The following is a 14560-nucleotide window of genomic DNA, read 5'->3' as shown; positions in this document are numbered from 1 at the left end:
AACCCACGCTACACCACTGGGGGTACATGTAAGTCCCAGGTAGGTCAATAGATTCATTGCAACCGTAATGAACACACTAGACATAGAGACACACACCTGGAGTGCATAAATGCTGCCAGGCCTTCTTGCATTTGTTTTTAGCATGCACAATTCTTGTGTCATTTCCACTGGAGGGATTCTTGGAGTTGGTCAAACTCACAGCACCCTTTACAGCACAATTCCATACATTACCTGGAAGCAAGCCTGGGTTTCGGACACAACGACTGTCCTCTCCAAAAGAAACATATTCAGGTTACTTCTGACATGGAAGAAATGGGCTTGGATGAAGCAGGAAACAAGTCGCGTTAAAACAAAATGCAAAGATCAAACACTTACTGTTGTGGAGGAGAAGGTCTGTGAAAGAAAAGAACATTGGTTACATAAAAAAAATGGTTAAAGAAAAGGAATTTACTTCTCAGCTTTTTCGTTAAAAATCCTGGGATTGAGGAGGAGATTGTGAGCTACCTATATTGTTTTAATTGTTGTAACCTGACCTGCTAGGAAATAAATGTCAGGGGAGTATGTATGGTGTTAAGTTGTGGGTGAACATATCAGACAACACAGCGATTCTTCGAACAGCTCCTGTTTATTCACAGGCCAGAACAGAACTGAACTGAAGGGTTCAGCCAGTCTGCTTATATAGAGCTCCACTGCAAAGCAACTGTAACACTTTCTGTAACTATCCAATCATTGAACGTCACTTTTAATCCCTTATTTGCATATGTGGACCTGAGTGAAAACTATCTATAGTGTCCCCCTGCTGGCTCAGGGTGAGAACTTCAGTACATAACATAGGGCACTTGTTACTCTATATGTCTGCATCGTATGTATACATTGCTGGTATTTGGCCTTCAGAGATGTGGGCTACAGTCAATGTAGTTTTCAGGCCAAAAAAAGGTTGGTCTCCTTTGTGCTTATGAGTGTGTTCCCCCCCCCTACAGTTTTCAGCAATAGAATGTTTAAACTATTGACATGACCTGGTAGTCCTTACACCAAAAAATAAAGTTCTCTAAGAATAGTTTAAATTAAATGTACAGTATTATTATTACATGCTTGTAAATCAAGGTGGCCAGTAAACCAAATTAAAACTTACTGGAACAAGTGGTGAACTGGAAGACACGAGAACTTGACTTTGAACTTGAGTCCAGAATACCGAATAATTATAGACCGCTGTTGCTCTGAAAATGGTGGAATACACAGCATGTAAATAATTTTAGAAAGCATTGACCAGGTACAGCCAACCATTCTTCCAGACTGCACTATTCCATTTTTCAAATATAAAATTTGATTGATTATATAGCCTGGAATTTGTGGATTTAACAGCTTTGGTCTACATTGTAAATACCACCCCACCCACCCTTTACCCAGGGTAGGTTATAACAACTTAAAACTCAGAATCAAAAACAGTTAAAACAGATTAAAGTCATGGGAATTATGCATGCTGCTTATTGTTTTCACTGCAGCAGTTCCCAGTGCCAAAGAGCCAAGCCACAGTGAAATTTAGAAAAATGCTTGGCCCTTCTGGAGCAGAGACACGGATTCTTGTAGCCAACCCCAGCAGGATGTAGGCTTCCTAGTCTAGTATACATGTACAACCATAAAGTAATTTAAGACTTTGGGGGAAATTAAGGCATTAAGAAGTGCTGCTCCCTTATACAGAGAAAACAAGCCTGTACCTGAACTCAACATGCCCTACACCAGGAGCAGCAATCCAAATTGCTGTTATGTTTTGCTTCTTTGCCTTGTTTGTGTGACTCAGGGAAGAATTCTACAGTGGGGGGAAAAGAGAAAGAAAACCTGATGCAGAAGGAAATCAGGCACATTTCAGATGCTAAAAACAACTCAGAACAGTGGGCCCATGGAGTCCCTTGACAAGCTGGGTGATTACAAAGAACCATTTCCCACCACCACCAACTTTCATTGCATACCCTTCAACTGTCCCAATTTAAGCGGGACACCTTAGGCTTCTGATTGGATCCCGGAATATCCTGATTTTGGTTCAGCTTTCTGATGTGAGTCAGCCGAGCACAGGACCAAAAGATGCTTGTTTTTTTATCTCGATCTCTGGTGCGAGTCAACTAACTCCTGTGCGAGATCAATATATATATATATTTTTAAGGAGTGTCCGATTTTGATTAGCAGGATGTTGGACAAACAAGAACCATGCTGGCCTTGTAAACAAAATAATACTGGTATTGGGGTGATGGGGAAGTGGAGCAATCTGGCCAATGATCTGATTAGTCACGCCGGGGGAGATGGGAAAGTGTCTCCCACTCCTCTAGGAACACAATTTTACACCCCTGCCAGTAGTGCAAAGATGGGGATCTTGTGGCCCAGATATTGTTGGGCTAGAACACCCACCACTCCGACCACTGGCCATGTGCTGGCTGAGGCTGATGAGAAATGAAGTTCAGCAGCGCTCAGAGAGCCAGAGGCCCCTTATCCCTTATAGACAACAAAGATACACTCTTCTTCTTCCCATGGGCTTGCTCTCCTGTGGAACTGGAAGGGGAGTATAAGACATACAGAGTCTCAGAGCTGCTGGGTTGAGGACTACAGTCATACCTCGGGTTGAAGTAGCTTCGGGATAAGTAGCTTCATTATAAGGAGCACGTTAATTCTGGGTTTCACCACTCGTACATGCGCAGACGGTCAAAATTATGTCACGTGCATGCGCAGAAGTGGCGAGTTATGACACGCGCAGACGCACGGACATGGGTTGCGTTTGCTTCTGGATGCGAACGGGGCTCCGGAATGGAACCCATTATAGGCTGAGCACCTGAAGGACCAGGTGCGCAGCCTGGGAGACATTTTGGATTCACAGCTGTCCATGGAGCCGCAGGTCAATTCTGTATCCAGGGCAGCTGTCTACCAGCTCCACCTGGTGTGCAGGATGAGACCCTACCTGCCCGCGGACTGTCTCGTCAGAGTGGTGCATGCTCTAGTTATCTCCCGCTTGGACTACTGCAATGCGCTCTACGTGGGGCTACCTTTGAAGGTGACTCGGAAACTACAACTAATCCAGAATGCGGCAGCTAGACTGGTGACTGGGGGCGGCCACCGAGACCACAAAACACCGGTCTTGAAAGACCTACATTGGCTCCCAGTACGTTTCCGAGCACAATTCAAAGTGTTGCTGTTGACCTTTAAAGCCCTAAAGGGCCTCGGCCCAGTATACCTGAAGGAACGTCTCCACCCCCATTGTTCTGCCCAGACGCTGAGGTCCAGAGCCGAGGGCCTTCTGGCGGTTCCCTCATTGCGAGAAGCAAAGCTACAGGGAACCAGGCAGAGGGACTTCTCGGTAGTGGCACCCGCCCTGTGGAATGCCCTCCCATCAGATGTCAAAGAGATAAACAACTACCTGACATTCAGAAGACATCTTAAGGCAGCCCTGTTCAGGGAAGTTTTTAATGTATGACATCTTAGTGTAATTTTGGTCTTTATGGAAGCCGCCCAGAGTGGCTGGGGAAACCCAGCCAGATGGGCGGGGTACAAATACAGTAATAAATTATTATATTATTGTGGTGAGGGTCAAAAAGAACCATGAATATAGTTCTGTGCACCCAAGACACCTGCAGAGCTGCTGTTAATCAATTAGCATTCCCCTCTCCACACCTTTTCACAGCCAACTGCATTTGAAAACAAAATATACCTTTAAAACATGTGTGGGGAATCTGTTTTGACCTTCTAGAAGCCCCATGCCAGTCGCGGGCAGAGCAGGAGACAAAGGTGGGCAGAGCGATGAATGTCTACCATTGTAGAGTAGGCTAGGCTCTGCATTCACGCCTCTCTGTCCAGACATGCCAGAGGCATTATCAGATTTCAAGGACACATTTCAGCCAGACAGAAATACTCAAGGAGGGGGTAGCCTGAGGAGAGTCCTGAGAGCCAGATAAAGAGGCCTTGGGAGGCCTAAAGTTTCCCATCACTGTTTTAAAAGAATATGTGGTAGGATATAGCGTGGGATTAGCTCTTCAGACAAAAAATCAGACTATCCCCGATCATCTTCAAGGTCATAGGATAGTTCCCTCAGTGTATATGAGTCTCTGCTCTGCAACCAAAGCTTGTTTTTGCATCGCAAAAGCTACTAACAAAAGAATTACCCAAGCCACACAAGTTACACATACCTGAATGTCATTGCATGCAAGGCCTTGCGAGTTAGGGTCTAGGATTCGAAAATGTCCCACAGCAACATCGCCTCCAACCGCTCGGGCCTGGAGTAAAAATCCCTCAAAACTGGAATCGCCGCTTGCCGTAAGAGATACTGAGTAGGAAGGATGTTGTAAAAAGTGTCAGTTTAAATGTTTTGCCACAACAAATATTAAGGGCAAAAAGCAACAACAAATGAAAGTTGCATTTATTACTACCATCACTTCAGTGTGAGAATCTACAAGGGCTGTGTACACACACCAGGGTGTGTCCCACAGATCTGATTTTAATTTGTGCACTTTTGTCTACACCCGAGTGCTTTCAATTCAAATCTATATTGATGTTTCCTGTCCACACTAGTAGGGGCTGATTGATGAAATGTATTTGTGTTCTGTGTTGTTCTCCCCTGCCTTTAATGACTTTTCCTCCAGTCCCCCAAAATTCAAGAGACTAGGGATCTGTACTCACTCAACTATATCTATCTATCCAGTGAATTTTTCTGGAGGAATGCAGGGGTACGCATACCCCTAAAAATTTTGTGATTCTTTGTACTTTAGTCCATTTACTGTATTTATTTTTCCCAATTTGAACTGTAAAATGGTGATTTTCTTCAGTCAAAATGAGAGTACCCCTAAACATTTTTTAAAGAAAAAAATGACTATCTATTCATTCATCCATCCAAGACCATATAACACCGGTCCTGAAACACCTACATTGGCTCCCAGTATGTTTCCAAGCACAATTCAAAGTGTTGGTGCTGGCTTGTAAAGCCCTAAACAGTCTTGGCCCAGTATACCTGAAGGAGCGTCTCCACCCCCATCATTCAGCCCGGACACTGAGATCCAGCGCCGAGGGCCTTTGGCGGTTCCCTCACTGCAAGAAGCTATGCTACAGGAACCAGGCAGAGGGCCTTCTCGGTAGTGCGCCTGCCCTGTGGAACGCCCTCCCATCAGATGTCAAGGAAATAAACAACTATCTGACTTTTAGAAGACATCTTGAGGCATCTGATCAAGGCCTGTATTTTAAAATGAGCTTAAAGATTTGCAAATGTTTTTATGCCAGGCAGAAAAACCAGCTGGTTTATAGCCGGAGCCAAAATTCTCAAAGTTGTACAAGGGAATTATAGGCTGGGAGCAAAAGGTTATTGACCCTACATATTAACAGAATACAATGAAGCTGCAAAGCACTAATTAAGAGTTAGTAAATAGTAGGATTTATTGTTTAACAGAAAATAATACCATGTGCCTCCCATTAGAGACTTTAGCCACATTTTCCTAAGGTTAAAGGGCAAGAGCTAATGGGAAAAGCAGCTGGCCAGGAAAGGGGGGTGTAAACCGAAGGGTTTTACTTTGAAAATGTATTTTCTTCTAAAAAGCTATCTATGTTAATGTATGAGATTTGTTGGCTTAAATGTAATGATGCACAGGATTTAGAAAGCAAGAAATGTTAGATTCTTATGTTAGATTCTTATTTCATTTATGGTGTGTGAGAATGTGAACCCAAGATCTCTGTTTAAGACAAAATGTAAGACAGAATGAGCATCTGTTTTAGCCATCTATTTTGGAATAGAGGGGCAGCAAGGGCAAAAGGTGATCTGGTAATTAAGGAGCCTTGTTGAGGCAAATGTAAGATATATGGCTACTTGTTTGTCATTTATGGATAGAAGGAAATATAGCTCTTTGTCTCCCATAAAAGGTAATAGGAAATTGGTGTATCTTTTATGATTGGTTCTAGCAAACAGCCAATAGGAATTTCAACCAGGCTGATTGGACAGAGGCAGCCAAAGGAGGAGCAAGGGGGCTGGGTTGAGGAAATATAAGTGCTGGCCATCAGGGCTGGAGGGGGGCAGAGCTTTGGTAACCATATACCACTGTGCCTATCATTTATTTGTCTGACAAATAAATTATTATTTTAATTTCTCTATTGCTGCGTTGAATATTTCATTCCAGCTAACCACAAGCAGGGTGCTACAAGCTGAAGGTAGCCCTGTTTAGGGAAGTTTTTAATGTCTGATGCTGTATTGTTTTTAATATTCAGTTGGAAGCCGTCTAGAGTGGCTGGGGAAATAATGTTGTTGTTGTTGTTGTTGTTGTTGTTGTTGTTGTTACTACTACTACTACTACCACTACTACTACTATTATCCCTCCCTCCCTCCCATGGAATATCACAGTAACAAACTATAACCAAAGCCCAAATTCTGAACACATTTGAAAGCGGGCAAAATGGTCTCTTTAAAAAACCCACACACCTTATTTTTTTATTTATCACTAAACAGCACCCAGCCCCACCAGGTAGAAAGCCTACTAGGTACTGCCTGTCTAGGCTTGGCATGCAGAGATATGAGTACCTCTGATCTCCAGACCCTCCCTCCCACTACAGTGTGGCTCAGAGAAAAACAAACTGTACATTTCACAGACAAGCACACATGGCAAAGTACAAAAACATGTCTACTGTCTTTATAGCAAACTGTAATGTGATTGAAATAGGAGACGCTTTCCATTGGACAAAGAATCCTTTTGTCTCTCCAGAGATGACTAATCCATGTGATCTTGTTGGCCAAAGATGACACACTTATTGCAGCTCTGAGCAATGATCCAAAATAATCTAGCATGGCATTCAGGGCTCCCCCCCCCCCCCCCGGCCGTTCCAACAACCATTCCCAATAGACTGAGATTGTCAAAAAAGTGAATCTAATGTGAAGGGCTACAGCAAAATGTGGGGCAGAGGGCAGGGAGACATGGCATCAATGCATATACATGCACACCCACAGAGCAATTTGGATCCTGTTCATTTCACATTTGGGCTTAAACCATGGAGAGAACTTGCTTCCCTCCAGATATTGCTAGACTTCAGTTCCCATCAGCCCCAGCCAGCACGGTCAATGGTCAGGAATGATGGCCACAGCTATTTATGGAGTGCAACAGATTGCCCATCCTTGGCTTAGAGATAAAAAGTTATTTAACAAAGGTTTGATGTTAAGAAGAGACATTGGGGACGGGGGCAGGGAGAGTGGGAAGGAAGCACTTCCTAGAGTGGACCTTTGACCTCACTTTTGGTTTACATCGCAGTTAACAAAGGGTTCTGAATTCACCTATAATTTCATCTCCTGGGGCAAATGAAGTTTGGGAGGTGGAGATGGCATATGGCGGTGCAGAGTTCTGTGCAGTGAGTCCGTGTCCAGGAACCATAGAGCTACAAGCCGCACTGATTTTTCCATTTGAGTAGCCGAGGACTCCTGAAGAAAACGCTCCCCATAAAAGAAAGAAGCTAGCCAACTTTTCCATCTGTGAAGAAAGCAAAACATTTGAAACATTTAAGTGAGGATAACAGACGATTGCGCAAGCAGGCTTAAAGGCAAATGGGGGAAGGATATCTCAATATCCTCTGTTACGGGGGTGGAGAACCTGCAAGCATGGTCAATGGCCAGCGATGATGGGATTTGTAGTCCAGCCGCACCTTGAAGGCCACAGGCTCCCCAGCCCTGCTCAACTGCTTAGACTTTTGCAATAAAATTAAGCTTAAAGGAAACACACTTTCAGATGATAAGCCACAGAATAACACATTACTTCAGACAGCATATATTTTGCATCCATGAAGATGCAGACGGCAAATGTCTATGTATAATGATTCAGTCAAAGTTAGGCATTTTTACTCTGTTATAAACCGCTCTGGCATTTTTAAATTAGATGGAGGCATAGATACATTTTAATAAATAAAATCAAAATGTTAGTGTACTAAAATTATATTGTTGTTTCCAGTGGGGGAGTTAGGCATGTACTTAAACCTCTGCCCCTAATATTTTAAAAGTTTTTAAAGTGCTTAGATTTGGATGACTCAAGATGACTTGCAGTTTTCTCAAATACCCAGGGAAATTCCTGGCAGGTGAAGTTATGTAATAGTAATAATAATTTATTATTTGTAACCCAGCCACTCTGGGCGGCTTCCAACAAAGATTAAAAATGCATTAAAATGTCACACATTAAAAACTTTCAGATGTCTTCTAAATGTCAGGTAGTTGTTTATCTCTGACATCTGGTGGGAGGGCGTTCCACAGGGCGGGTGCCACTAACGAGAAGGCCCTCTGCCTGGTTCCCTGTAGCTTTGCTTCTCGCAATGAGGGAACTGCCAGAAGGCCCTCGGCGCTGGACCTCAGTGTCCGGGCAGAACGATGGGGGTGGAGACACTCCTTCAGGTATCCTGGGCCAAGGTCAACACTTTGAATTGTGCTCTGAAACACACTGGGAGCCAATGTAGGTCTTTCAGGACCGGTGTTATATGGTCTCGGCGGCTGCCCGCAGTCTCCAGTCAAGAGACCAGGGGCGCAATAATGCTATTTATGTGGTGTTCCACTGATACCAGAGACAAGGTGAATTACAGCAGCAACTGTAAACCAGAGCAGTTGTTTAGCAAGCTGGAACAAGCACATGCATTCATAGAGCAGCACACTTACAAGCCTCTGGGTGCAAGAAGAAATACACAGTGAGCCCAAAAATCCAAGCCTTCCACCGTGCCAATGAATTGTTTTGGCTACTGTGCTGACATGCATTGGGTGGGGCTGAACAGGCAATGAGGTGACAACAATACACTATGCACTAACTGATTTGCTTACTCCAACAACAAAGTTGTTGTACCTGGGAGACTGTCCTATACATTGTCATTAAGACCACCAGGGTCAGTCCTGCTATGAGAGTGATGAAGCTGCCTCAGGTGGCAGATGGTGGGGTTGGCAGGAGCCCCCAGTTCATTTCCCTGAGTCCTGGAAGCAGACACTGCTCATTGTGTGGGGAGACACCAGCAGCTGGGTCACCAAAGCAGAGCAGGGTGAGGTGGCCAGGAGGCTGTTTTATTTCACAACATTTATATACTACTTGATGGCAATAAAAGAATAAAACTAAGAGTGACAAACAGTGAAAAATCAAGCATTTAAAACTAAAAATAATTCAAAACCGCATTAAGCTAGAATTAAATAAAACACACGACGGCTTCTACATGTCTGAATAGCCTTGCTTGAAGAAAAATGGTTTTAGAAAGTGCCAAAGGGAGATACAGTGAAGGCGCACATGGTTGAGGTCAATGGGCAGGGAGTTCCAGGGTTTACACTAAAGAAGGAGTATAATATGGCAGCTGCAACAGGGCCTGTTCTGCACTGTGCGATGGGTGTCCTCATGTAATTTGTTTTGGGGTCCCCCCCCAGCATTCATAGGATGCCATTGTCCGCAAAACGTCAGTATTTCCCTACTCCACCCCCGTTTAATCTGGATTTATTACTTTTTCCAGGAAAAAAATATGTTTGTCTTAAAAGTTAGCAAATTTCCACATTACACAGAATTCCAGGAGTGGTGCAAAGGTGGTGATCTCGGGGCTCGCACAGGTGCACCAGCAGATGTGCAAAATTGGCTCCATCAGCATATCATCACCGCCCGGCCCCATCCCACAGCTCACACGCAGCTCTTAAGTACGTGTGGGCGGTTCTCTTCTTAAACTTATCAGCTTTCAATTCATTCAGCATTTTTCATTGTTTCTGAGATTAAGACTTCAGGAATAGAGCCAAACCACTAAAGTCTCCCGGCTGCACGTATCTCACGTAACCCATCCAGCCTCTTAAAATAAATAGCTATTTTTCTTCCAATTAAAAATGAACTTTGTCACAGGGTTCTGTTGCTTATTGATTTCTGACACATGAAAGTGAAACTTCAGACAAATATGAGAGCAAATTAAGGACCTGGAGGTTAGGGTGGGACAAAGAGAGAAATAGGGGGAATAATAATTTTCAAGTTTGGCATTTTTAAACTAAGGATGACTATTCAAAGCTATCCATAGTATCCTGGTCTGTCCTGCTCAATGCTGTCAACACTGACCATCAGAGGCCAGGAGTGGGCAGCCAGGAGGAGCAGGGCAAAGTCACTTGCTTGGTTTCCCAATGTGGAGATTTGCGGCTACCAGTAAAGGAAATGGCGATGTCAGTGGGGTGCAGCTGCAACGGTGGAGTCAATCTGCAATTCCCTGTGTCCACACCTTACTGACCTCCCCACTTCTCTGCTCTCCCTTAAAGGTAAAGGGACCCCTGACCATTAGGTCCAGTCGTGACTGACTCTGGGGTTGCGGCGCTCATCTTGCTTTATTGGCTGAGGGAGTTGGCGTACAGCTTCCGGGTCATGTGGCCAGTATGACTAAGCCACTTCTGGCGAACCAGAGCAGCGCATGGAAACGCCATTTACCTTCCTGCAGGAGTGGTACCTACCATATTTTTCGCCCTATAGGATGCACTTTTCCTCCTCCAAAAATGAAGGGGAAATGTGTGTGCATCCTATGGGGCGAATGCAGGCTTTCGCTGAAGCCTGGAGAGCGAGAGGCGTCGGTGCACACCGACCCCTCTCGCTCTCCAGGCTTCAGGAAGCTATCCGCAAGCCTTGGGAGCCCGGCGGGAGTGCCCGCCAGGCTCTCAAGGCTTGCAGGCAGCAGCCTTCAGCCCGAAGCACGAGGTGCACTCCGGAGCGTGCCCTGTGCTTCACGCAGATGTCTGCAAGCCAGGCTCGCAAGGCTTGCAGGCAACAGCCTGTTCTGGGGGCTGGAGTCGGGGGAAGCTTGAGCTTCCCCCACCCCTCAAGCAAGCTCCGGGAGCGATGGTGAGGTTGAGCGCAACCTCGCCTTCGCTCCCGGACCCCCAGCCCCGAGGCTAAAAACGATCCATCCCGCTCGCTGTCATGGCTTCTTTGCTCTTTGGAGCTCAGGGGGAATTTTTTTTCTTTATTCCCCCCCCCAAAAAAAGTGCACCCTATGGGCCGGTGCACCCTATAGGGCGAAACATATGGTATTTATCTACTTGCACTTTGACGTGCTTTCAAACTGCTAGGTTGGCAGGAGCAGGGACCAAGTAACGGGAGCTCACCCCGTCGTGGGCATTTGAACCGCCGACCTTCTGATCGGCAAGTCCTAGGCTCTGTGGTTTAACCCACAGCGCCACCCGCGTCCCCTGCTCTCCCTTACTAGCAGTTATTTCTGTGCTGGGAAGCTGGGTAAGGAGCTCTGCTCTGCTACATTGGCAGCTACTGACAAAAACTCTCCAGGGTTTCAGATAGGGGTCTGTCTCTCTCTCTGCCCTACCAGGACATGCCAGGGATCGATCCTGGGACCTTCCACATGCCAAACATTTGCTCTACTGCTGAACCTCAGTTCTTCCCTTTGCAGATAACTCACCACAGAGCTCTTAGATCATTGATGTCTCTCTCAGATCAGATACTTCTCCACAGAGGCAGTTCAGAGATACCTACAAGATGCTGGGTGCTATATCTCTCAGTGATTTCCACAGACAAGTCAGTTCTAGTTTAAGATCTACTATGACCAAATACCTTCTCATTTAAACCACCCCTTATGAAACTGCTGGCCCTTGTTAAGTGTTAGTAATACCTGAGGCACTCAGCTGTAAGTCAATGCATTACAAAGGCAGATATCCATCACCTACCTTTCACCTATTCCTAAGAAGCATCTCTCTGCCTAACACTTCAAGATTTAAACTTTAAGTGATACTAAAGTGCTCCTTCAACAAAGCCTAGTGTGATTTGCTTACTGTTCTTCCACCCTCAGTAGGGGCACTTAAAGCTGCCCTTCGTTCTTGGAGAAAGGTAGAGGCACAAATGTAAGATACACAAAGTGATAAAATAAGTAGCTACTACCCTATACGTGTCTACTCTGAAGTAGACCACAATGAAGTCCCAAGTAAGTACAGCAGGCATAGCCAACACTGCTTTGCAGTTTTTGTTGGACTGCAATTCTCATTACAGTGGTAACTCGGATTACATGCACTTCAGGTTACAGACGCTTCAGGTTACAGACTCCGCTAACCCAGAAATAGTACCTCGGGTTAAGAACTTTGTTTCAGGATGAGAACACAAATCGTGCTCCGGCGGTGTGGCGGCAGCGGGAGGCCCCATTAGCTAAAGTGGTGCTTCAGGTTAAGAACAGTTTCAGGTTAAGAACGCACCTCCAGAATGAATAAAGTACTTAACCCAAGGTACCACTGTATTCCTGACCATTGGTCATGCTTGCTGGGCTGATGAAAGCTGTAGTCCCACAGCATCTCGAGGGCTAAGTGCCTGGTGTATAGGATTGCAACCTTAGTTACTTTGAGTGCTGGTAGCATCCATTTATTCCCCCTAAAAGAGTGCTGTGTTCTTTAATGCTTGGTGCTAGGCAAATACAATAGAACACACAAAACTGACCTGTAATGAAATTAGCAAAATTAGGACTGGGGAATGGGGAGGTGAGCAGCGTAATATAGATGTGGCTGAACTGGAGGCTGTAAGGTGTTCTGGATTCACCTTTAAGAATATAAAAAGAGCCTATGCACTCTCCCAAGTTGTGATTCCCTGTACTTGGCATCCACCTTCAACAGTGGAGGCATAACAAAGTCATTGTGGCTAGTAGCCACCAATAGCCTTACCCTTTTAAAGCTATCCAACTCAGTGCCTATCACTACCATTTCCTGTGAAAGCAAATTCTAGACTTTGCATTGCATAAACCACTGCTTTCTTTCATCAGCCAGGTACAATTTCCTCCACCTTGGAAGAAATGCAACACTAAAATAGGTGAAGGGTGCTTTGTATGAGTGGGCAGGCACAGACCTAGCACACTTGCCAGGATCGAAGCAGCGAGCCACTGTGCTCTTGTGCTTTCCATTCTGTACAATGGGCAAACTGAAAAAGTGAGAGATTATTTCCCCAGCAGTGGTGTAGCGTGGGTTGTCAGCACCCGGGGCAAGGCAAGTAATTTGCGCCCCCTAACCTGTGGATTTGCGCCCCCTAACCCTAACCCCCAGATGTTGCGCCCGGTGCGGCCGGCCCCCCCTGCACCCTCCACGCTACGCCACTGTTCCCAGAATGACATCTCCCGTGCTTTTTGCACGAGTAAAGCCACAGGCCCCAACTCAGCCTCGTTCACACAGCATTTTCAAACACATGAGCTCAAAGGAGCAAAGCTAACAAATTTCGCATGCCAGCAATCTACAGGTATATAGTGAAGAGGCCAGTAAAACTGCGTCCAGGGGTGCAACACAGACCTCTCATTCTCTGTCTCGCTCCCCACTTCCTACATCCCATTAAGTGCACAGCTAAGAGTTGCGAGGCAGGCAGCCCATTCAACAGGTGCAGTTTTCATCAACCCCAAAATGCACTGACCGGAAAAGCTTCACCTAATGAATATCAGGAATATAGGAAACTATGTTCTCCTCTTATAAAGATCACTGGTGCATTAGTGGGCGGTAGGTACAAAAAGGTTGACTACCCCTGGTCTACACTGACCGGCAGCAGCTGTCCAGAATTTCAGACCAGAGTCCATGAGCATAGCCAGGATTTTTGTTTGGGAGGGGGCAGGCCTTTTGTTAAGGGGAGCAGACCTTTGGGGGAAGGGGCAGAACTTCAGTTAGCTATGTATTTTTATTGATTTATGGGGGGGGCAGCTGCCCCTCACTACCCCCCAACCCCTTGGCTACACCCATGCCAGAGTCTCTCTCTCTCAGCTGAACCTGGGATGTTCTGCATGCAAGGCAGACGCCCAAAGTTTGCCAACATTTCAGTCTCCAGCCCTACCTGGATAGGTCAAGGAATGAACCCGGGATCTCCTCCTACGTGAAAGATGCAGCCGTGCAATGCCTCTTCCTCGAAGTCAGCTTCTTGAAGGCACAGGAGCCTTTCAAGACGGAAAGCGTAGCAGACTTAGGCGCATTGCCACTCCTCCTCGCCTTCGCTTCACCTTTCTTTGCAGCGCAGCCTTGGGATCCTGCGCACGAGCTGCCTGCCTGACTTCTGGATGCAAAGGGGAGCCCCTCCCTGCCTTGAAGACCGCGCCTGGGCCCTCTGCTGGCCAAGGTGGGCCACTGCCTTTCCCCCGGAGCTTTGTTTATTGCTGTGACCCGGCAACACGCGTTTATCAATAAGTTCAGTGGGTCAAGTTAGTCGCGAAGAAAAAGGAAGGAATCGAGATGTTGCTAGACCCACACTGAATGGTCCCGGAGACATCAAGTCGCATCTAGGCTAAAGGTGCAATCCTAACCCCCACGTCGTGTGTGTGTGGTTATTGTTGTTGTTTATTGAATTTATATACTGCCCTATATGCAGGGGTCTCAGGGCGGTTCACAGAATAAAATCAAGATATAAAAACAACAACCCAATAGCCCTCCCCCCAAAAAACACATTTTAAAAGGGCATAGGATGTAAATTAGATCAACCAAAAAGGTAAAGGGTAAAGGGACCCCTGACCATTTGGTCCAGTCATGACCGACTTTGGGGTTGCAGCGCTTATCTCACTTTATTGGGTGAGGGAGCCGGCGTACAGCTTCCGGATCATGTGGCCAGCATGACTAAGCCACTTCTGGCGA

The 14560-nt window shown here is 45.9% G+C and overlaps 1 protein-coding gene across 3 annotated transcripts in view; it reads right to left on the bottom strand.

Annotated features, from left to right (window-relative positions):
• The window catches only part of LOC309372437 (putative ferric-chelate reductase 1), a 36773-nt gene extending 22783 nt beyond the window's left edge, over positions 1 to 13990 (bottom strand). Inside the window, exons 1-6 of one of the 3 annotated variants that reach the window (XR_014169497.1) lie at positions 13773 to 13989; positions 7280 to 7472; positions 4167 to 4303; positions 1716 to 1807; positions 1133 to 1217; positions 376 to 393 (exon numbers count right to left, since the gene is read on the bottom strand). Coding sequence is in view for 2 of the 3 variants with exons in the window: in XM_081916053.1 (XP_081772179.1) it covers positions 376 to 393; positions 1133 to 1217; positions 1716 to 1807; positions 4167 to 4303; positions 7280 to 7472 (525 nt within the window). In the remaining variant the exon portion in view is untranslated. Of the gene's footprint in view, positions 1 to 375; positions 394 to 1132; positions 1218 to 1715; positions 1808 to 4166; positions 4304 to 7279; positions 7473 to 13772 lie in introns of all 3 variants that reach the window. The other 2 variants (XM_081916053.1, XM_081916052.1) reach the window with 2 other exon arrangements.
• Positions 13991 to 14560: the final 570 nt, after the last annotated feature.

The sequence above is a fragment of the Podarcis melisellensis genome, assembly GCF_964234715.1.
Source record: "Podarcis melisellensis genome assembly, chromosome: 6".
Taxonomy (NCBI): domain Eukaryota; kingdom Metazoa; phylum Chordata; class Lepidosauria; order Squamata; family Lacertidae; genus Podarcis; species Podarcis melisellensis.
This window is presented reverse-complemented; position numbering and strand designations above follow the sequence as displayed.